This window comes from Urtica dioica, chromosome 7, assembly GCF_054948205.1.
Source record: "Urtica dioica subsp. dioica isolate 48M chromosome 7, U.dioica_male_clone48M_v1_H2, whole genome shotgun sequence".
Lineage (NCBI taxonomy): Eukaryota > Viridiplantae > Streptophyta > Magnoliopsida > Rosales > Urticaceae > Urtica > Urtica dioica.
In genome coordinates, this window is record NC_142762.1 from 35,949,264 (window position 1) to 35,972,780 (window position 23,517).

Sequence of the window (23,517 nt, forward strand, 5' to 3'; positions counted from 1 at the left end):
CGGGACAGTATGCGGTGGCCAACAACCTGCTTCGACGACGTATCAATGAGCTGTAAAAATTGCATTTTTTATCAAAAAATTTGAAAAAAAAAAACTTAAAACTATAGATCTTCCTCATAAAATTTTAAAACTGTGTAGTAAAGTAGAAAAATAACATAAAAACTAACTTACCCATGATAAAAAAAATAAAAAAATCTTAACCTAATCTCTCAAAGAGATTATTTATTTTTTTTTTTTGTAAACTTATGGTAGATGTAATCGGTGGATGAGAAACAACGAATTTAGTTGATATTTTTAGAGAGCAGTCCATGTTGGTGAAGGTAAATTTCCGATGAAAATTAGCCAAAACTTAGATTGATTAGGAATATGTTTTATCATTAGTTTGAAGATTATTATTGTACCTACACTAACTAAACCAAAATTTTGATAGATATAAACTAATTTAAGTGTATAATCCATCATATTTAATAAAATTTCCTTTTCAAATTTGATGAGTTAGATTTGAAAATTTGAGTGTAGTTAAATGCATTTTTAACTTGTATTTTTTTTTCTTCTTCATTAATTTATGAATTGTTTGCGTTTCATTTTTTCAATTTTTTTTTGTTATAACCGTGGTGTCCGGGTATACTAGACTAAATCCACGAGGCCCTGACATTATCGATCGGGAGACTACCTCAGTGACCCCAATTGTTGCATCCATGGGAATCAAACCTCTGACGTATAAAGTCCCAAAAATCGTCCTTACCACTAGACAACTCATTGGGGTTATTTCATTTTTCAATTTTGTCCCGATATTTTATATTATTGATATTATTTTATCTAATTTGTATCCATATATCTTTGGCACTATCCGTATAATTTATTATACATGAATTATAAACCTGTGTAAAGATGCAAATTCGGTTAAACTAATCTTTTTTATTTATTTTTTAACCTAAATTAACCGGTTAAAATTAACCGAACGGTTAATTTTAACCGCGATTTCGGTTAAAATTAACCGTTCGGTTAATTTTAACCGGTTAATTTTCGGTTAACCTAGGTTAACCTAGATTATAAGACTTATTAAATAAAAAAAATAAAATATATTATTTTTCAAATTAAATTAATTAATTTAACTTTAATTATAATTAATAATATCTATTAACAAAATTTAATTTAGTTAAACTGAAATTTATTAAAATTTATATACGAATTTATAATAATTTTTTAAAAATTAATTATATCAATTTACTAATTAATTTAATTATAATGAAATTAAAGGCATTAATTTCTTAAATAAATTTAAATATTAAATAAAATATATTAAAATAATTCGGTTAATTCGGTTAATTTCGGTTAACCTAATTAAAAAAAATCGGTTAAACGGTTAACCTTTAACCTAAATTTTCGGTTAAAGGTTAACCTAAGTTAATTGAATCTCTTCTTTTAAACCTGTGTAATCAAATTTATACACCCGCCATAATTTCATATTTTATTAAGTTATAAATTATTATGTTAATATATTAACCAAAATTTAGCTATTTTTATATTCAATTAGTTTTTAATGACTATTTATCTAGAATAGACCCTCTATTTTCAATTAGTTAACATGTAATTAAAAAAAAATCTTAAAAATATTCAATGGAAAAGTAAACGTAAACAAACATTATTAATCAATAGGGATAGCTTTGTACTTTTCAAAAAGTCACAGGCAATCCTTACAAATTTAATTTTGTTAGGGGTATTTAGCTAAAAGGCTTTGGCCCGAAACTTCTTCAACAAAACAAAGCCGGGCTTTTAGAATCCAGAAACCCGAATCAACACGGAACGCGAAAATCGTCGGCGTTCAGTCTAGACTGAGTCTAAGCAGAGATAGCGACCGCCATTGAAGTTCTACTCAACCGCCGTAGCGCGGACTTTCTCCTCTTTTCTCTCTCATGGCTAACCTCAGAACCGACTCTCCAACCTCTCGACGAATCGTTCGCGCCTTCTTGGATTTTCTTAACTCTGGTCTCTCTCTCTCTCTCTCTCTCTCTCTCTCTCTCTCTCTCTCTCTCTCTCTCTCTCCATTTATTCATTTATAGTTTGGTATCGTAACAGGTTGATCGATCGATTATGATTGTGGATTTGATATACGGATTTCGATTTTTTTTTTTTGGTCGATTCATCTGGCAACCAACTAAAGTGCACATATTTCATGGAATTCAAAGCAATTACAAAGTACGGATATCTTAAAATGCCAAACGCCAAGGCACTAAAGGTGGAATGCACAATTTACTGGTTAAAAAGCCCTCATAACGGAGCATTGGTGTAATAATTCAGTGTCATATGTGGTATAGGACCATCTTTGAAGTAAAAAAACATTATTCTTTCTTTATATTTAATTAAAGTGTAAGATTCAAATTTTTCATGCATGTGTTGTTATCTATAAGTCGACGATTTTGGAATCTTATATTTAACTGTAAGTAGCTCTACAAGTTCTTACTTTCGCAGTGTTCGGATGTGCTAATTTAATTTTCCTGTATGTTTACCCTGTGTGTGTGATTACTTGTCTGTTATCGGTTGGAAATGGTTTAAATGCTTGACCAAAATGTTGTTCGTTGTGTAATTACTTGTGAAATGTCGTTGCGCTGTTTACCTGTTTGGCAGTTGAGCCCGCTCCCGGGACTGATCTCGAAGGTGTTGAGGTTGCTAGAGAATGTTTAGAACAGGTTTTTAAGCTCGGCTCATTCACTGACGATGATCAAACCAAACCCGACTCGCTGGTAGACATATTTGGTTCACTTGGAACAAGCAGTGTTCTGGAGAGTAAACCACAGCTTCATCACGAATCGAGTTCAGTGGATGTTCCGAGTTCATCTATTTCTCAAAGCAATTCTGATGCAAAGAAAGCAAAACCTCAGGTACTATTTCGATGGACTTATATGCCGAATATGGGTCTGATTAGATTCATTTGGATGGTGATTTGATAAAAATACAATAGAATTACAGTAAACAGATATCTGCAAGCAGTATACCTCAACAATAGAATTATAGGGTTTGTTTTATTCATATGAATGTGATGATAACTGTTCTTATTGGGGAGCCATATTGTTACAGTGTTGGTTTTGGACCTATGTGAGTTAGGTTTATGTATATGGAAAGTTAAGGTTTGTATGTTTTTAGCACAAGATAAAGGGTATATGATACAGAAACTTTGGAAGTGACTCTACATATTCCAAAGTGAGGTCAAACTTGCTTCTTGATGATTCAGGAACCCATCATTACGTCACAATTGAATCCTAGTATTTTTGTTTTTTGTTTTTTAAGTAGATGCTCTTGACCATTTTTTATCTTGTTAGCTTTAGACGGTCTCATTCATGGTTTTTCTTAGAGTTAAGCACATAATAATGTACTGTCATCCCGGATGATCCACCTTTTTGCATTTCTTTTGCTTTCCCTGTCTTTTATATCATTGATAAATTGTCTTGAATATTAATTTTGTCTCCAGCAAAAAAAGAATATGCATTTTGGCAACAGTGGTGAAGTACTATATTGACTGATGCTTGAATACTGGTTTTTTACTCTTCCATGTTTTAATCAGGCTGAGGATTCAACGAGTAAGGCTCACGCAAATGGTATGTTTATGCTTTTACTGCAGAATTATTTATATTCTTAATAATAATAGTAATGATAATAGTAACTCCATAAAAAATACTTTCAGTTTCACTTAACCCTATGTCTGGTCCTGGACATCCTGATTATCCGGACAAGCCCAATAACTCAAAATAGTTTATTTAATTATTATTATTATTATTCTCTTCTGTCCATATCAATATTTGTTTGGCTGTGTATTATCAGGGGCATCCAAGGACGAACTTTTTGGCCAATTCTTTGCAGCACTTGAGAAAATTCGTTTTTTTAGGATGATGCCTGATGGTAGTGATGATGCAATCGGAGTAGAGAAAGCAACTCAATTATTTCATGATGCTATAACTGTATCTCTCTCTTTCTCTGCATCTTTCTCTTCTCTCTCACATGTTAAATAGCACATGTAATTGTTTCTTGATTATGCTTTTTAAGTTGATTACTTGAAACCTTAGTTCAGATGACAAATTTTTTGATGAAGTTAGCCCGTTATAAAATATTATTATTGAAAGAAACTAACACAAATATAGTATACAGATTTCCTCATTTGAAACACTAATTAATAGAAGCTCTGATTTAAATATTTGTTGCTTGATCTTTATAATTGGTAAACTCTTCTTCTCTCGAATAACTATCACATCTCTTTTCAGGAGATGGAAAAATCCGGATGCGAGGAATATAATACGAGGAACCTTGCCGAGATATTAAAATCACAAGGTAGCAAAAGTTCAAACTGTGGTACTTTATTGTCTTTCAGTTGTCTTCCTCATAATAAACTGTTTCTATTTTGTTAGGTAACAGAGCTATGCAGTCAAAGCACTTTCCTGATGCGATCGAGTTTTATAGCTGTGCTATTGCGCTTTGTGAAAACAGCGCTGTTTACTATTGCAACAGGTTTGTGCAAGTCACTTTCCACCCAAGTATATCATTTATGGTAGCGTGTTACTAAATGCTTAATAAACTACTCATTTTGTTCCTGAAGTACTTTTCATTTCCGTTCCGATAGTTAAAATTTTTGCCGTAACGTTCCAATTACAATAAAAGGCACTGGGAATATTTGGCATTCTCGACCCGTTCTTGTGTGCTCGAGTAAGTATTTTTGGAAATATTCTATCATCCGAAATGAGTAGAAGTTGGTGAACAAATACGATTTAGCTTTATAAGTTTATGGTATCCATTATTTTTACAGAACAGTATAAGAAATTCTATTGCAGTTTGTAGCTATTTGTTCTACTCTATCGTCATTGAATCCTTAATTCTTGTATTGATTAGTTTGATCTACTTGTATGGTGTATTATGAACTTATGATGTATCAGGGCAGCTGCTTATACTCAACTCCGCAAATACATTGATGCAACCAGAGATTGCATGAAATCCATTAAAATAGACCCAAACTATAGCAAGGCATATAGTCGACTTGGGACTGCTTATTTTGCGCAAGGAAATTATAGTGCCGCTCTTGAATTAGGATTTAAGAAAGGTGGGTCTTAATCTCGTACGTAAAGTACCTATACTCGTATCTCTAATTCACAGTTGAACTTTGGCTTTGAAATGATCATGGCATTTCTGTATAGTAACATAATATGAAATAGTTATCAACGGTAGTCTAGTTCGAACAAATATCTAACCTGAAATGCTGGTAGTTGATAAAGAAAACAAAAACATACAACATAAGCAGACTCTTATATTGATAGAATGATCCTCAAATGTTTTTTTTTCCTTTCCCTAGTCTGAGATTTTGTATTTTCAGCCTTGCAGTTGGATCCAAGCAATGAAGTTGTGAAGGAGAACATTCGGGTTGGTTCTTCACTGACTACTTTGCATTTTGAATTACTTTTTTTTTTTACCCATTTTCATTCCCACTGACAGTACTGTCTTCTTAAACATAGATGGCAGAGCGAAAACTGAGAGAGGATCAACAACGAGCTGAGCGTGGTTGGGTAAGAAAATGAACCCATTTTCACACCCTCTTATCTTTCACTTCGACTCAGTTCATTTATATTGCTTTCGAAACTCCATTCATTATCTTCTCCGCCACTTGAAATCAGAGTGAAAGTTCGTCAAGCAATACTGAATCGGTACACCACACCCACACTTCAAGAGGCCACACAGCTCCTCCACTTCCGTTCGGGCCAATGCCGTTCAACGCGTCAGGTCTTCCTGCTAATTTCGCAAACATGTTCATGAACATGGCCACGAATTCCCAGGGACACGACAACAGCTCTCAAAACCGGCAAGCCGATAGCCGCGAATCCGACGGTCCAGCTGGCGACCCGGGAGTCCAAACAGGCACGAATGTCAACTTTGACTTCGGTGGTCAAATGCCCGGAGAAATTTCCGGGGCTCTGCGCTCCGTCATGGAGATGTTCTCCGGCCCATCACCACCTCAAGGTGGAAATTCTCAATCTGCTCCGCCGAGCTAAAATCCGGAGCTTGTGATAAAAAGCTGTATTTTTGTACTATTGTGCTTTTTTTTTTTTGGTCATCTAATTATATACTTATGTGGAGAATAGAGAGCCTTGAGCATTTTGAAAAACGCCTAGGACCAAAAGGTGAGTAAGGTGTTCATACTTTTGTTTTCTGTCTATCAAATATACTATCTCACTAACCAAATTCCAAGTTTGGATTCTTGTACAACCTTTTTTTTTTTTTTTTTTTTTTTCATTGTTGGGCATTTAGAAACCATGACATTTGTTGTGGTCCATGATACATAGACCACATAGCTTTTACTACTTGTGAACTATGCCGTCAACAATAAATAGCGTAAAACGGTCATTTTTCTTTAATGTATTGGTTTATATCACGCGCGAGTGATATAGTGAATTTAATAATTGTTCAAATATATAAGATCACATTTTTTTTTTATGAAATTTCACAGATTTTCCATTAAAATTGGGTAACAAAACCCATCAATACAGGAGAATAACACCTTAGTACATGACACACTTCAAACCTAAGTCGAAGTGAAACTAACACTAAGTTTCGATAATCGTACGATTTGTGCATACTTCTAACAATAAGAAGATCGACGAGCACAGTATGAATCGAGCACACATAAAGTTCTTTCAGAAAAACCAATGGTGGTTGATGAAAAGATCCACTCAACCTCCGTCCGTTGACCACGAAGAAGATGTCTCTTCAACCAGCATAGATCAAAACCTAACAGGAAATCCACAACGGGATAGTGGACGACGGCTAATCCGCGTCCAAAACAAACCAAACCAAACAAAACGTTGTAACAAAACAAACGAGTCCCAAATACTTTTAAAACGAAAAAAATCAAAATAAAATTTAAACCCGCTACCAGATATTGATAGCCTACACCGAAGAACCAAACTTCATCATCTCCGTCGCCGAGGAGCCACGTCACTGCATCGTCGGGACCACGCCGCAGGAACCTCGTCGCCGAGGAGCCACACCACAACGTTGTAGCCGATGAGCCACGCCGCACAGTCTCAGAAGCCAGTGGAACACGCGTTCTACCCCCTCCGAGGAGGCCCATCGCCGCACAGAAGCCGTCGAGGAGGAACCGCGCCGCACAGTCGCAGGCTCCCGGGAGGCTCGCCACAGCTTCGACACCGAGGATTGTCGCCGCTCTGACTCCGGGGAGACACGCCGCTCCTCCGCCGCCAACGTGCAGCGACGCTCCACCGTCCCCAACATGAAACGATGCACCACCATCGTCAACGAAAAGCACCTCGGTCTAAACTTCTCGCCGGAGCTTTGCGGGGGTGGACGCAGAGGCCCGTGCGGGCAAGAGACCAAAGGAATGAGATAGAGGTGAACCACGTGGCAGATCTGGAAGTGGTGAAGGCGCGCGAGCATGGCGGCATAGGCAGGGCAGAAGGACAGATGAACGGAGGAAAGAAGGGTCGCCGGATTCCCAGCGGTGAGACGCCCTCCCCCCCCCGGGACGGAGCCGAGTCGCTGGGTTGCCCAGAGACGCGTCCGAACCCAGAGGGGCGGCGGAGAAAACTAGATCTGGATCTGGAGCTTTCTTTAAGGCTTCGTCAAAAAAACGTAGAGAGAGGTTCTCGTTATAAAATCACATATTTTAATGTGAAATAGTTAAAGTATAACTTATTTGATTAAAAGTTAACAATTTAATATGTTTTTGTTTTTTTAAATAACAATTTAATATGTTTCGAGATATACTATTAATAGATGTTGATGATGATACTAAAATAAAAATGTTTCGAGATATGCTATTAATATATGTTGATGATGATACTATTTAATAATTGTAAAATAAATATAACTTTTTTTGAAAATACGTTTATTCATACTTTTAAATTCTTGTTTTTTTAAACTTAAAAGGTTAAAAATAAGAAATTCATTCTAAACATAATGAAATTTCATAAAAGTAAGAAAAATATGATAAATAATAGATGAAATAATTAAGAAGTTAGAGACATTGGTATTAATTATGATATCAATATCTCTCTTAGACTTATATTTTAAGAACTTAATTGAAAAAGTCTACGTTGAATAAAGTTACACCGTCTCTTGAAATATCATCAAAATCCTATTATAGATCATTAAAATTATATTTACTCTGTAATATTTTATCCTAATAATTCTTTTGTAAAACTTGGGTGTTTAAAATAAGAAATATGTAACTAATTAAGTCATCTTAATCTTAACGTTTGGAATTTAGCCTACGGTTAGAAAGTTATAGGAAAATAGTCAAATGTAAGAGGTGGCAGTTGGGGTAATAAATTAAAATTCCTAAAGTGTCATTAAATCAATTTAGAGTTTTTTTCTTCTAAACTCGTCACTTTCTCTCTCTTTTGGTTTTGAATCGTCACTTTCTGTCTCATACTTTTTTTCAAACATTTTTTTTTCATCAAAACTTCAAAAATCCATATCTATCTCATATGAACTCGAAATTGAGTGATTTCAAATTCTACGGATTCGTGACGCCGAGATCTTCAAAAATAGACCAATTGTGTTGGATGAAAAATAATTTTAGAGCCATAGATGTAGAAAAATCACGTTACTACCTTAAATATGGAAATAACTGAAAATTTTCGGAAATCATATGGAAATAAATGGAAATTTATTGAATATTTCCGGAAAAGTCATTACAAACACACGTAAACATGACGTATTAAATATCATTTTTCATCAAACACAATGAATCTATTTTTGAAGATCTCGGCACCACGAATCCGTAGGATTTGGAATCAATCAATTTCAAGTTCATATGAGATAGATATGGATTTTTAAAGTTTTTATAAAAAAAATGTAAGAAAGAAAGTAAGAGAGAGAAAGTGACGAATTCAAAACCAAGAGAGAGAAAGTGACGAATTTAAAAAGTTAATGTCATAAAAGTAATTTTTATTAGCTATCGCTTATGACACCTAGGCTGTTTGACTATTTTTCCAAAAGTTTGCAAACTTTGGCTATTTCCAAAACATGAATATTTTTGTTATTTATTAAACTACAATGCCCTTAAAATAATATAAATTATACATTGAGATATGTTTGAAATATAAAAATTATAGAGTTAAAAATTAAATTTGGGATATGTATATTTTATTTTTCCGTTATAGTCTCTTTGGAGATAAAAATGTGCTACTAAGTAAGCTATATCATTACACACAATAAAATAAAATCAAAGCGGGAAAGTATTCACAAATTTTTTATTATTATTTGACCTCTATGTTTTCTATTTTTTTTTATCAACAATATATAATTTTCATTTTTCTCCATAGTGTTATTGGAATAAAAAAAATGGGCAATTAGCTCAATAGCCCAATAACACATCTTACTTTTAAAAAATAGTCAAAGTTTCATTTTATTAAAAAATAGTCCATCAGGCAGAAGTAAATTAATTAACAAGTTAAGTTAATTTAATTTACTTCGGAAAATAGTCTTCCGGACCAAAGTAAATTAATTAATCTGGTTAAGTTAATTAATTTAATTCGGCCTAGTGAATTATTTTTCTAATAAAATGAAACTTGAGCTAAATCCTAAAAGAATGTAAAGAATAGGCTAATTGCAACAAATACTTGATAAAAAAAAATAAGATGAACTTTAAATAGAATCTTGTAAATGACGGATAAATATGTAAAACATTAAAAGAAAAAAAAAAGAAAAAAAAAAGCAAGTTGGCTTTTGAGCTGCCAACGTCTAAGAGAGAGAGATAATTCAAGAAAAGTTAGAATGAAAAACCTAAAAAAAGAAAAAAAAAATACTAAAAAAAATCACTAGAATCTGCCACGTGTCGACATCTGAAGAAACCACGTGACGGTCTCTGGATGAATGTAAGAATTGTCTTTGCTCCTTATTATCTATATATGGAATATAGTTATTTGTAAATTAAAATATATCTTGATTAAAAAAAATATATATGGGAAACAAGTAGTGTTATAGTTGTGATTCACCCATTGTGACAAATGTTAAGAATTCGTATTATTTTTTAAATTATAAAATTTAAATTTGTAATGATTTAACATTATAAACTAAATTTATTTAATTGAAATAATAATACGGAGCGATAGATTTAATTATAATTATATGCTTATATAGATAAATAGTGATAATATGATACAAAAATATGTAAAGATAAAAATATTAAAATAAAAATAAAATAATTTTGTTACAAACTTAATAACAGAAATGTTCAAAATAGATCGAAAGTACGATAGTTTTTTTTAAAAACATTCGATGGAGTAGAGCTGTCAATTAGACTGGGCTGCCCGCGAGCCATTCGGCTCAGCCCTTATTTTAATTGGTTTTGGGCTGACCCAGTCCGGATAAAAGAAGAGTTGGGCCGGCCCGATTTTTAAATTGGTTATGGTTTGGGCCTTTGTTCTAGGCCCAAAAGTCGAGCCCGGCCCAAAGCCCTTGAAAAGCACAGAACCAGCATGACCCAGGCACAGAACCGGCACAGTCCAAGCACAAGCTCGTTTGAGGCCCATTTTTTTATTCTCTAAATATATGTATTATATATATATAAAATATTATCTATGAAAATTACACTTGTTTAAAATATTAATATTCTCAAATTAAATCCCAAATTCTATTAATATTCTCCTTTATTGGACGTGCGTGATTTATTCGTGTATGCAATATTCTTTATTTTAAATCCAAATATTTTGATGTGCATTGTGTAACGACATAATACACAAACTTTAATCCATGTTAAATGCCAATATAGAATTTAGTCAAATAACACACACAATCCACGTTAAATGCCAATATATTAACTTGCTATAAGTATAACTATACAGATGATTTCAAAATAAAATGGCTTTAAGTAATATGAACGTTGTAAACTTGTAACACATTATGGACGTTGCAATATTAATTATATTATGAACGTTGGTGATTTGGCGGTTATTTTTTTGGGTTATTAAGCTATATAGCCACACGGATATAGTGGATTGAGATATAGCCCACCTTTAGTTAATTTCTTGTAAATAGCCAAATAAACTTATTAACAGATTAATAAAAGATTTATTTAACACAGTCAAACATATATTTTAGGTAGTTAATAGGCTGACACATATGCAAATTGACTATTTACAAAGTATTTACCAAAGGTTGGCTAATTTACAATTCCTATAGTTTAGGTGGCTTATGTAGCCAATTTTTTTTTTATTTTTTTTGCTATAAATAATGGTTTTGTTTCATTGTAAAATTCACACATTTAGCTATTATTTCTATCCATGGCTAGCTCAAATGTGATTCCCGACCTCGGTGATGAATCTCTTACCGAAGATGAAATTTTCTTAAACCCCACAAATGCTATTCCACCCCAAAAATCTATCCCAAATGTGAGCGAGTCCGATCGAGCGTCAAAGCATCCAAAAAAATCCAAAGCTTGGAAATACTTTAAAGAAGTGATGATGTCGAGCAAAACAAGCCCAGCCCCACTGAGATGGAAATGCGAGCTGTTTGTCAGCTTTGCAAAAATAATTACTCGAGAAAAGGGAGGCAGTCTGGGTACACTAAACCGACACCTAGAGACATGTCTCCCCAAACATAAAAAGGATCAAGGAGATGGAGATGCGCGACAACAAACAATCTCGCTCACAAGTCATGGAGGGATGCAAAATTGGAGCTACGACGCCCAACGATGCCGTGATGCACTAGCAAGGTTCATTGCTTCCTCTGAACTGCCAATATCTTTTTCCGATGATGATGCATGGGAGGAGTTTATTCAGGTAGCATAATGTCCACAATATAAAAAGGGTGAGTCGAAATACGACTTGTAGTATCATGAAATTTTTTATAGCTACGAGACAATCATTTGTTACTGATTTCAAAGAATTCAAAGACACTATATATTTCTACAACATATGACTTATGGGCAAGGATTTAAATGCCGGCGATTTTCTCCGACAATCGCCGGCAAAGCCGTTTTCGGACAGCCAACGGCAGGAGAAAGCTTTGATGTCGAAAAAATCGAAGCTACAGGAGAGAGAGAGAGAGAGAGAGAGATTATCTTTTTTTTCAATTCAATGTTCACATGGGAGAAAGCTTTGATGTCGAAAAAATCGAAGCTACAGGAGAGAGAGAGAGAGAGAGAGAGAGACGCATATTATCTTTTTTTTCAATTCAATGTTCACATGCCTCGAGGTAAAAGCAAGTGCCCCTAGTACCTGCCTATGTCCAATAGTTTTTTCAATACACGTTATCAAAGAATTTGTCTTTGTTGGAAGAAAATATTATCTATTAAATATAAACTGTCATTATAAATAAATTATATTATACATGGACATAATTATATACAATATGTTGATGGATCAATCCTATATATTAACGTGTATCTTCAATTATTTTTTTCATTATATATATACACACACACATAGCTATAAATATATATATATATATATAAAGGATAGTCAAGTATTTTTTTAAACATTTCTCTTAAATACATGTATATACCAAGGATCGAAATACCGTTATCGTACCGTTCCGAGCTTTCGAATTTACTGGTAACCCCCCGTACCGTAAAAGAATACCGGGGGAAGCAGGAAAAAAAAAAGGAAACCGGTACCGTTGAACTTACCGTTACCGTAGAGGAATACCGTCAAATACCGTATTTACCGAGGGGAATTCAGAAAAGAAATATACAAAAAAACATACAAGAAATATATTTAAATTAATCAAGAATGAAAGAGAAAAATTGTCGGACTTAATTATATAATTATGTGAAAAATGACTTAATTGTAATAAAAGTTGGAGGACCTGGATGAAGTAGGTTTTCACTTTTGGGCCAAAAGCGTAATGTTAAAAGGGAATTTGGGTTTATATGAGTTTGAAAACTCCTTCTTCTCCAGACTTCCTCACCGTCTCTCTCACTCTCTATCGTTCACCCTCAATCACCGCCTCTCTTCCTCTACTTTGCTCGCGTCCCTCCGAGCCCGATCTCGCCGACCAGCAACCACCACCCACTCCCTCTTTTCTTTCTCTCTCGCCGATCCCTCTCTTCTCCTCTCCTGTGCGAGCGCCGAGAGCCAACCGCGCGGACACCGAGAGCCCAGCCGCGTAAGCAATGAGAGCCGACCGCGCGAGCGCCACGAGCGGGACTGAGTGAGTGCCGAGAGCCCCGACCGCGCGAGTGCCGAGCACCGACCGCGCGCGCGCCTCCGCTGGTTCGCGCGACCAGCCGCTGCCGCCACCGCTCCCTCTCGCCCTCTCACCTGGTTTCTCTGAGCCGCGCTGACCCGGACCGGGAAGTGGGAACCGGGTTCCTACCCGGATCCCGGTCCGGTTCCCCCGGAACCACCGGAAACTTCCGGTTTTGGTGGTTCCGGTGCAGGGGAGCTCAAAAAAGGGGGAACCGGTCCCCCGGGATTTAAAACCTTGGTATATACACATACATATATATATATATATATATATATATATATATATATATATATAATGAGCAAAGGAATATATACATTGTGTCAAAAAATAAATATATTAGACATACATATAATTAAACTCTTAAAAATATAATATATACATTGTCATAAACTTTTAAAATAAATATCATATATATATTATAATATAAGTACAATATATTTTACAAATTTAAAATTGAAGATATATATTTAATATATTATGCCATATTTTTCCGTTCGGTTTTCCATCGAAAACGACATATCAGTTGCCATTTTCCGCATTTTTTCCGTTCGATTTTCCATCGACGTATCGATTTTCCGTAAATCAAGAGGCTCGAAACGGCAATGAAAACGGCATTTAAAACATTGCTTATGGGAAGGTAGTAATAAATTAGGCTACTATGCCGTTGTCGCATTGTTGATAAAGATTGGGTCTTACAAAAACGCATTATTAGTTTTTGTTTAATGTCTTATCCACACAATGCACAAGCCATCTTTAGTACTATTTTCGAAGTTTATAAATTTTATGTAATTCAAAATAAAGTTTTGACAATCACTTTAGATAATGCATCCGCTAATGTGTCCGCCATCTCATTTTTTAAGGAAAATCAATCAATGATTTTAGATGGCGATCTTATTCATCAACATTGTGCTTCTCATATAATAAATTTGGTTTGTTCAGGCTGGTTTAAGACAAATAGAATCTCATATCACTATGCATTTAGTGCAAGCAACCGTGTTCTTGACGACAAAAGATCAACAATGAGTCCAGATATTCTAGAAGGCCTAATGTGTTTGAAGGATTGGGAGGATGCAAAAAGGCGAAAACAAGACAGTGATGAAGATTCGATTGCGACGTAATTTACATTATTAGAAAATGAAGCATCTGCTTCTTTAAGTAACCGCATGTAATTTTTTATTTATTTATTTATTCAAAACTACTATTTTCCTTCACAAAGTTTTTATCCCGATCCCCCGGATTTTACTTAAAAATATTTTTAATGAAGGCGGTTAAGTATTGTGATTCTTTTTATATTTATCAAATAAATTTTTTTTTGGGAAATTTTTTTTTTGTTTTTTTTTTGGGTTACAAGCTATCAATATTTTATATACAAAAGAAATACAAATCAATCCCAATCTCAAAATATAGGCCTTTAAGCAGCCAAAACAATCAAAAAATAAAGAGCCTAGAACAGGACCCTTAAAAAAAGCCCAAAGTATGCTCAAATTAAACCCCCAAACAAGGCCCAAGACCAAGCTCGAACCAAGCCCAGACCCGGTCCAAGACCAAAGCCCAGACCCAGCCCAGGACCAGGCCCGACCCGTGACTCAGAGGGCCTTGTACTTGGGCCCGGACTGATCCTGATGGTTCTCTATTTTAGGTTGGGTTCGGGCCCTTTCATCTTTGGGTCGGGTTGGACCTAGGACTGAGCCTGCAAAGGGCCTAATTTTTTTGGGCTTGATGGAGTGTTTATCTTTGGTCTCCCCTACTAGTGTTATACTTTATGAATAAGACAGAAAAATTAATGATTAGGAGGCATGGTATTCTCAATACAATTAAATAACTGCAATGTAAAAATATTTTAGCGAAGATAATAATATAACGAATTACCAACACAATATTATAAATAACTGCAATATAGAAATGGTTTAGCGAAGATGATAATATATCAAATGACCAACACAATATTATATAAAAAAAAATGAGCGATATAAGTCATATAAACATAAACGTTTGCGTTTTAGCCAAAGTTTTGTAAATTTTTCGTAAATAGCAAAAAATTATTGTAAATATTTCGTAAATAGTCCTATTTACTAGAAATTTACTTTGCGTTTTTTATTATTTTGATAGCGTAAATAGATTTATGTGACTATTTACAAAAAATTAACGAAACGTGAGCTATTTCAAAATTTCTAACGTTTCATATAGCTAGATAACTACTGGTCATTAATGACCATACTTAAAAAAAAAATGACAATGCTTTATTATACACATGCAATGTGTTAGATTACTGATAAAAAAAAACTTTATAGGAAAATTCTGATCTCTCACCATATTTATTTGATGACCAAAGTCTTATTTTATTGCATTATGTCCCTTATATTTTAGGAGCTCATTGGTGTGGGTGAGATGAGATATCAAATATTTCATATAAAATAGAGAAAACTCAAGTAGATAATGACATAAAGAATAAATAATATACATAAAGAAAACAGAGATCACCACCATGTATTATGTTGAGAGAGGAGGAGAGAAGAAATGCGTGGCACTTCCAGTAAATAACAGATAAATAAGATAGAATGAATACAAAAGCAAAGTAAAGAATTTGTTATCACGGGTTTTACTTCATCACTTTTATACGTTCTTTTATAGCAAGGCAGAGATGTATGGATTTGTTTTGAAAGATTAATACTGACTGACAAATAGTGTGAAATGCTTTGTTGGTGTGGGGTCATGAATGAATACTTTGTAGCCCTGAATTATTTACTCTGCAACTTCTAATATCTGCAAGGGTCCGTTTTATTTTATTTTATTTTTTTATCAGTCTGCAAGGGTGTCTGTTGCAAGGTTCGCCGTACCGTTACCGTTATCGTACCGGGATCCCAATTTTAGGGAGATACCGCTTATCGAAGAGGAACCCGAGAGGGATTCAGGAAAAAAAAAGGAAACTGATACCGGTAGGAACCCGTTTACCGGAGAGGAACCCGACAAAAAATGTAGGAACCCGAGGGGAATTCAGACAAATATTTTACAATAATAAAAATAGTTCATAGTTCATACTTCAAACAAAGGTTCATACCAAACAGAAACTGAGTTCTTAAACAAAAAATACCATAAGTAGAGTATAAAATTATTACAACACGTACGATAAAACACACTAGAATGAAGGTCTGCTCGCATCGACTCACACAAACTCTCACGTTCCTTCTTCTTTTGAGAGCGTACGTAGAGTAACTTCTGCATTTCCTCCTGTACTTCATGAGGAACCTGGTCGCACATCTTCACACTTTTTGTCTTCTCTATGTTCACCAAGTGATTTTTCACACGAGTGATTCCACCACCGCTAATAATGTACCCGCAAAATTTGCATTTGCTTGCATTCGGTCGTCCTTCGACGGGCTCGCAATACTTGTATGCCGGGTCGGACGCCATACTTCATAATCATAATCATTTCAATTCCACATATTCACAAATCACCATAACAATCATCAAATTAATTTCAATTCAATATAACCATCACAATAATTATCAAATTCATTTTAATCAACACTTCAAGTAATTCAACTTAATCATAACAATAATCATCAATTCATAATCTAATGAAGATTAATTCAACATTTCAAGACCATCATCATGACAATAATCAAATAATATCGAAATTAATTAAAATTCTACAATATCATCACAATAATCATCAATTCATATCACCAAAATCAACATAACCATACCAATAATCATCAAATTAATTATAATCAACATTTTAATTCAACTTCATCATGACAATAATCAACTAATCTCGAAATTAATTAAAATTCAACAATATCATCACAATAGTCATCAATTCATAAGAAAAAATTGAAAAAAAAACCTAAAAAATGAAAAGCTCGGATGATACCTCTCGGGTTCCCCGGGATCTGGACAAAATCGGGGGCGGCTGTGCGGGATCCGGCGGGACGCAGACCGGGAGTGAAGGAATTCGCGGGATTTGACTGGGATTTGAGCAAACGACGACGAGCAGCAACGGGATCCGGTCGGGAGGGTTTGCGAAAATTTCTTCCTCGGGAGAGTAGGGTTTCCCGGAATGAGGACCAACTCTTTTAAATAAAAAAACGGGACCCGGTCCGGGGGATCCGGTCCGGTCCGACCGGGATTCGACCGGGTTTGGTTCACGGGACCGGTTTTTGCAACTCCTGTCCCGGTTCCCTCCGGTTCAAGGGATCCCGGCCGGAACCCGATCGGAACCCCCGGGAAGTCGAACCTTACTCTATTGGTGTTATTGACAATGTCTCATTGTAGCTGTCACGTCACTAGCCTTTGGAATAGATCCTTCAGACGAAAGATGAAATTTATGTTTAATTATGAGTTGATTGAAAGTAGGAACTCGTTTGATATTGCATATCACGGAGGATAACTCGTTTAAAATTATATATTTTAACAAAGTATTTAAAATAATAGAAAATAGTATTATACCCTTTAAAATATTGACACGCCGTCAAAAAGTTAAACTTAACGTCCAAATACTGACGGAAGTGGCAAGTTGTAACATGTGTCTAAGTTTTGAGATTAGTTCTGCAACAATCCCGAGTCCAGGGGGTGAAATGAAATCGAGGTACGAATCCAGGGTTAGTAAATTAATTTACTAGGGGCTTGGTGAACTATTTTCTTAATAAAATAAAAATTTTGACTATTTTTCAAAAAGAAAGTGAGTTATTGGGCTACTGACTTAATTGCCAATATAAAAAGAAATTATATTTAAATGAGTAGAAATCAGAAAAAGTAAAATTTGTTTCTAATTGTATCAGAAATTAGTTGAACTTATTTTTTTTTTCTTCTGTATTTTTAAGTTTTTCTTAAGAAAATCAGTTTCAAATTAACAATAAGTAAAAATAATGATTAAGCTAAGTTTAAATTTCTGGATAATACCCACTTATTCTATAACTAAATAAAGTTAGAAATTTTAAATTTTGTAATAAGTATAAATATTTCTATATTTAGTAGGGAGTCAAACAACATGTTTGGCACGACACTAATGGTTAATTTTAATTTAAATAAATGGACCAACTATATTTTTATGATTAGTATGATATATATATATATATATATATATATATATATATATTAATAATTTAAAAATGTGTTTAAATGGTTATTTTTCCAATTTTGTAATTATACTTAAACTAAACTCATTAGACTTACAAACCATTTTAAGCACATTTAATTCAATTTAAAATAAAATCATATTAATTCAAAGTTTTTTTTTAAAGAAATATATTGAAACTAATAGAACTTTAAACTTAGATAAATTTTAATAAAAATAAAGTAGCCCCTAAAGGGATTAATTCAACAATAAAATCCACGTATCAATTTCTTAAAACAAAAAAGTCAATGATGTATATTGATTATTTAAAAAATCAAAACCTTTGTATTAATCAATATTTAAAAAATTTGAAATCTTGGCGACTAAGTATTTTTTTGGCCAATGTGTTTATAAAGGTTAAGAACGTAAATATCCATCACATCAAAATGGCCACATGAGATTAGTTGGCTATTTTTGAAAAGATTAACTACATTTTTGCCCTATGAACTAAGCGTCTTTAACAAGTAACTCCCAAAAATTTTAAAATTGCATTCTCTCCTTTTTATTTAAGTGCATTTCAAGTTTAATCATTCTGTCAAATTTTCCGTAAAAAAATCGGTTAAATGAATCATGTGCTTATCGTGTGACTCTAAATTAGATGAAATTATCAAATAACCCTTATTATTTCTCACTATTATTGATATAAAAAATAATTGAACCACAAAATATATCTTTCTTCCCTCTCTGCGCCATCAACCGCCATAGAAAAGCTCCGATGAAAACCGCCAACGAATTCGCAAGGTCTTCAACCTCATCAATATCCATGCCTCCGCCGTCGCTAGCTTTACCCTCCAATGGCAGAACTTCAAAGATCACCTCAATTTCATCGATAAAGTCATCAATTCCGCCACCGTCGACCTCCAAAATCCTAAGGTTCCGTCACCGTCGTAAGAAACATTGACATGGCTAATAGATGTGTCCAAATGCCAATTTTTTTTTTTTGAAGGCTATATCAAAGCCCCCAAGATAAATTCAGAAAAATTAGGGAACAATCTTGTTTAAGTAAATGACCTCTCGTACCTAAACAGCAGCCTAATTTGCTTGCTCTTAATTACACAAAATCTTATTCCTATCATGTCATTTACACCATAAGATGTATTAAAGGACACGTAAAGAAACAAATAAAAATAACAACAATTTTTATCGATCCGTTGTTCTTATTGAAGTGGGATAGTCCCACATTAATTGTGTGAAAGGACATGTGTTTATGTATCGGTTGGACCTCTCCACTTGACACAAATTGGTTTTAAGATGGAATTCAACATGGTATCAGAGTCTTATACATTCACACAACTTGAATTTGGCCTGGCCCACGCGAAGCGTGAGGGGGATTGTTACTCGGCCTGATCACGGTTGTGTGTGTGAATGGACATGTGTTTATATATCGGTTGGACTTCTCTACTTGATACCAATTGGTTTTAAGATGAAATTTAACCGTTCTCTCGTTTTTTTTTTTGTGGTTGACTTGAGACACGAAGAGTAATAAAAAGTAGAATTAATCCCATTTATACCCCATGGACTCGTACCTCGGTTACATTTCACCCCCTGGATTCGGAAATGTTGCAGAACTAATCTCAGATGTTAGACACGTGTTACAACTTGCCACTTCCGTCAGTATTTGGACGTTAAGTGGTCACGTGTTTAACACGTGTACTGGTCTGAAAGGGTATAAGTGTATTTTTGCATATTATGAATACTTTTATTGTTTAAAATCAGATATATTAATTATTAGAAATTCTAATTATTAAATATTACAATTGTTTCAAAAATATAAATACTTTTTAAAAAAATGAAAGAACAAATCCCGCGTACACAAATCTAGGGATTGCTCTATCATCGCGAAAATGGTGAAACCTTCGACATCCAAATCTCCGGCGAAATCGAACCCTAGCAGCACTAGAGAAGGTTTCAGAATGAAGTCTCTGGCACAGAAAAAGAAAAAAACCGTGCCAGCGAAGTCTCCGACGGCGTACTCGATGAAAAAATCACAGGCTCGGAGAAAAAAACCCCAAGTCTCCGACGAAAAGAAGAGCTGGTCAAGAGACAAATTCATCAGAGAGCGTGCCGGGGAATAATAGACCAGTATATGGTGAGAAACCCTTTTTATGTATGTTTGGATCTGTTTTCAGGGTTTGAAAAGTGTAGGGACCGCATTGTCTGGTTTTGGTTGGAGTTATGTTTCGATTTCGTAAAGAATCTGAGTAGGGACCACTATTGTTTTGTTGTTTCCTTAGTTTTTTGCGTTAGAATCTTTAAAACAAAATAATGGGGGGACCAGTGGTGGTGGTTGTCTGTTATTGATTTTTAGTCCTTTTGAATTTGTTTAGTAGTCGTATTTTAATACTACTTTGGTTGATTTTAATTAAAAATTGTTTGATTATTGTTTCAGTTAAAGGGTCTGGTATGTTCACGTTCAAAGTTCACCATGGGGGTAGAGTGGAAGTGGTGAATGAGCGTTTGACCTATGTTGGTGGTCGGATTGACTACGTAGACCACGTAGACGTGGAAAGACTGTCGTTGTTGGAGCTAGACAAGATTGTAGAGAAAACTCTTGGATACTCAGCGATTCCCATGTACTATTTGGAACCTTATGGGGAGTTCTTTTCCCTGGACTGTGATCTGAGCCTGTTTATAGCAGTGTCAAAGCTGTATGAGGAGTCTGGAGAACTGAATTTGTATCTTGATCACCCCCTACAAGATGCATCTGTTGTACAAGAGCCTGGACTATTGCCCCCAGTGCCTGGAGTTGAAGAGTTTGAAGCTGAAGAAGAAGAAGAAGTTCAAGACTGTGAAGTGGAAGAGCCTGAAGAAGTTGAAGAGGGAGAGCCTGGAAAGACACCTATGGGTATGCCTCCCAACAGAGTAGGACCAGGAAGGCCAAAAAAACTAAGACGACTCGAGCACGATGAGGTTGTGCCACCACGTGGGACTAGAATGACCAGGAAACATGTCACAGTCAAATGTTCTGGCTGTGGAAAGTATGGCCACAACCTCACTACATGTTTTAGAAGACAACAAGAAAATTTGGTAAGATTGTACACATTTTGGTAACTCTGTTGGCAGATTATAAATGTCTATAAATGTGGTTACATTTCTTGATATTGCAGAGACAAGAACAACGTCAAGCTAGGGATGCACATCAACAGGCTAGAGATGCTGAAGATGAAGAACGTGGAAGGGGACGTGGACGTGGTGGAGGATCAAGCCAATCAACTCAACAACACACACAAAAAGCAACTAGTACGAGGCAATCAACTCAACAACCGGCCCAACAAGCACCGATAAGGGTAAACTCAACAACTCTTAACCCCAATTCTGTTATTTGTATGTGGTCATTACTCATAAACTTTTTTATTGCAGCGGAGTCCTCGAATTAACCGGGTCCCGACCAGGCGTTTCGGCCTTCTACCAAGAACTTTATTTGGAGATTGGATGTAAAGACAATGAAATGCCTTTTTCTTTTTAGATCATGTACTTGCTTTTTTTTGGGTGACAAATTCACAAAACTGAGTACTTTTTTTGGGTGACAAGTTCACAAAACTTGGTGGAAAATCTATGAATTATGTGTATCAAAATTATTTCTTTCTGTATTGACAATGTTTCAGATTTGTGGCTTTTATTGACAAGTTGTTATGGCTTTTTATTGACAATGTATTAGATTTGTGGCTTTGACAATTTTAATGGCTTTTTATTCATTACTAAGGTATCAGATCTTTTGTCAATGCCAAACTAAAACCAAACTTCAGATCCCAAGCTAGAAAATTCAGCATTCCATTACAAAATACCAATTTACATTACAAAATACCAATTACGAAGTTTAGACCAAACTTCAACTATCATAATCCCCAAAACATTACAGCATAATTTGACAATTACATACAACCACAATCAATTCAAAACATTTACTTATTTGAAACAGATGACATAAACAAGAGCAAGCATGATGAGAACCATATAAAACTTGATCTTTTGCGCTTCTGTAGCTATCTTCTCCCTCGGTCTATTCAGCTCGTCTTCATCTCCGGCATAACCATAATTCTTTGACACTTCAACTTGTTTCAAAGCAGCTTCAAGATTGTTAATCCTTTTAAGTAAACCAGGAATTATTTGAACTGACCTTTTACACATCTCAGGATCAACCCAAATCAATATACCACAACCTCTATCGTCGGGACTCTGCTATAAAACAAGGATACGAAATCAGTAACCCAAAACAACAACAAAGACGAGAATAGGGGAAATATCAATTACCTTGTATCTTGAACACCCATAAAAACGCCGACCAGGATGATCACCTTTCCACGCCGTCCGCAGAACACACGCCATCTTGCATCGACACCGCGGCCTCTGCTTGTCATCGGAATGCCCATCGTCGACTCCATCAGAGAAATTACTCGTGGAAGACGACGCCATTGACGAACAACAGATTGGATTAGGGTTTTGTTTCGGGAATAAGGTTTTTTTTTTTGCGATCTAGGGTTCAGCCGAAATCGCGATTTATTTTTGATTTGGGATTTTCTATTTATTATTCCAGCTTCTATTTATTATTCGTGATTTAGTTCCTTCTTCTATTTATTATTCCAGCTTATTTCATTTAGATTTTAGTTTTCAATTTCTTTTTCACTTCAAATAAACTAAGTCAGGGGTAAAATCATAATTTCACCAATAAAGCCTTTAAAATCATGCCACATCATCAAACCGTTATAATTTAACGTCCAAATACTGACGGAAGTGGCAAGTTGTAACACGTGTCTAAGTTCTGAGATTAGTTCTGCAACATTTCCGAATACATGGGGTGAAATGTAACCGAGGTACGAGTCCATGGAGTATAAATGGGATTAATTCTAAAAAGTATGACCAATATGTTAAAGTATAAACTAACAAGAAAAGCATAAATTAAATTTGAACACCGGTTCATATTATTTTGTTAGATGAAAGTGATTAACATGGTTGATATTTAACTGGCTAGGAGAAAAATAATTCGAGAAAACTAAAATTTTTACTAAAGCACGAAAAATTTCACAATAATAAAAAAATAAAAATATAAGATAAGACATATTATTCATATAAAAATATAAATTACCTATCTTGAAAACTTTGCCCGACATTTAGAAACTTTGTGCAATTCTAGTAAATGTATAGCTACCTAAAACATTAGATAACTCAATTATACTTGGGGGCTCACAAAAATAAAAATAAAATTACTATGG

The 23,517-nt window shown here is 34.7% G+C and overlaps 1 protein-coding gene across 1 annotated transcript; it reads left to right on the plus strand.

The window, feature by feature from the left end:
* Positions 1 to 1,755: 1,755 nt before the first annotated feature.
* Positions 1,756 to 6,228, plus strand: TPR8 (Tetratricopeptide repeat (TPR)-like superfamily protein). Its single transcript, XM_089621277.1, has 10 exons — positions 1,756 to 1,989; positions 2,629 to 2,882; positions 3,563 to 3,596; positions 3,820 to 3,956; positions 4,257 to 4,323; positions 4,401 to 4,500; positions 4,923 to 5,086; positions 5,357 to 5,403; positions 5,496 to 5,546; positions 5,655 to 6,228. Exons 1-10 carry the CDS (start codon positions 1,917 to 1,919, stop codon positions 6,027 to 6,029), a joined length of 1,302 nt encoding a protein of 433 aa, XP_089477403.1. The 5' UTR covers positions 1,756 to 1,916; the 3' UTR covers positions 6,030 to 6,228.
* The last annotated feature ends 17,289 nt before the right edge of the window (positions 6,229 to 23,517 follow it).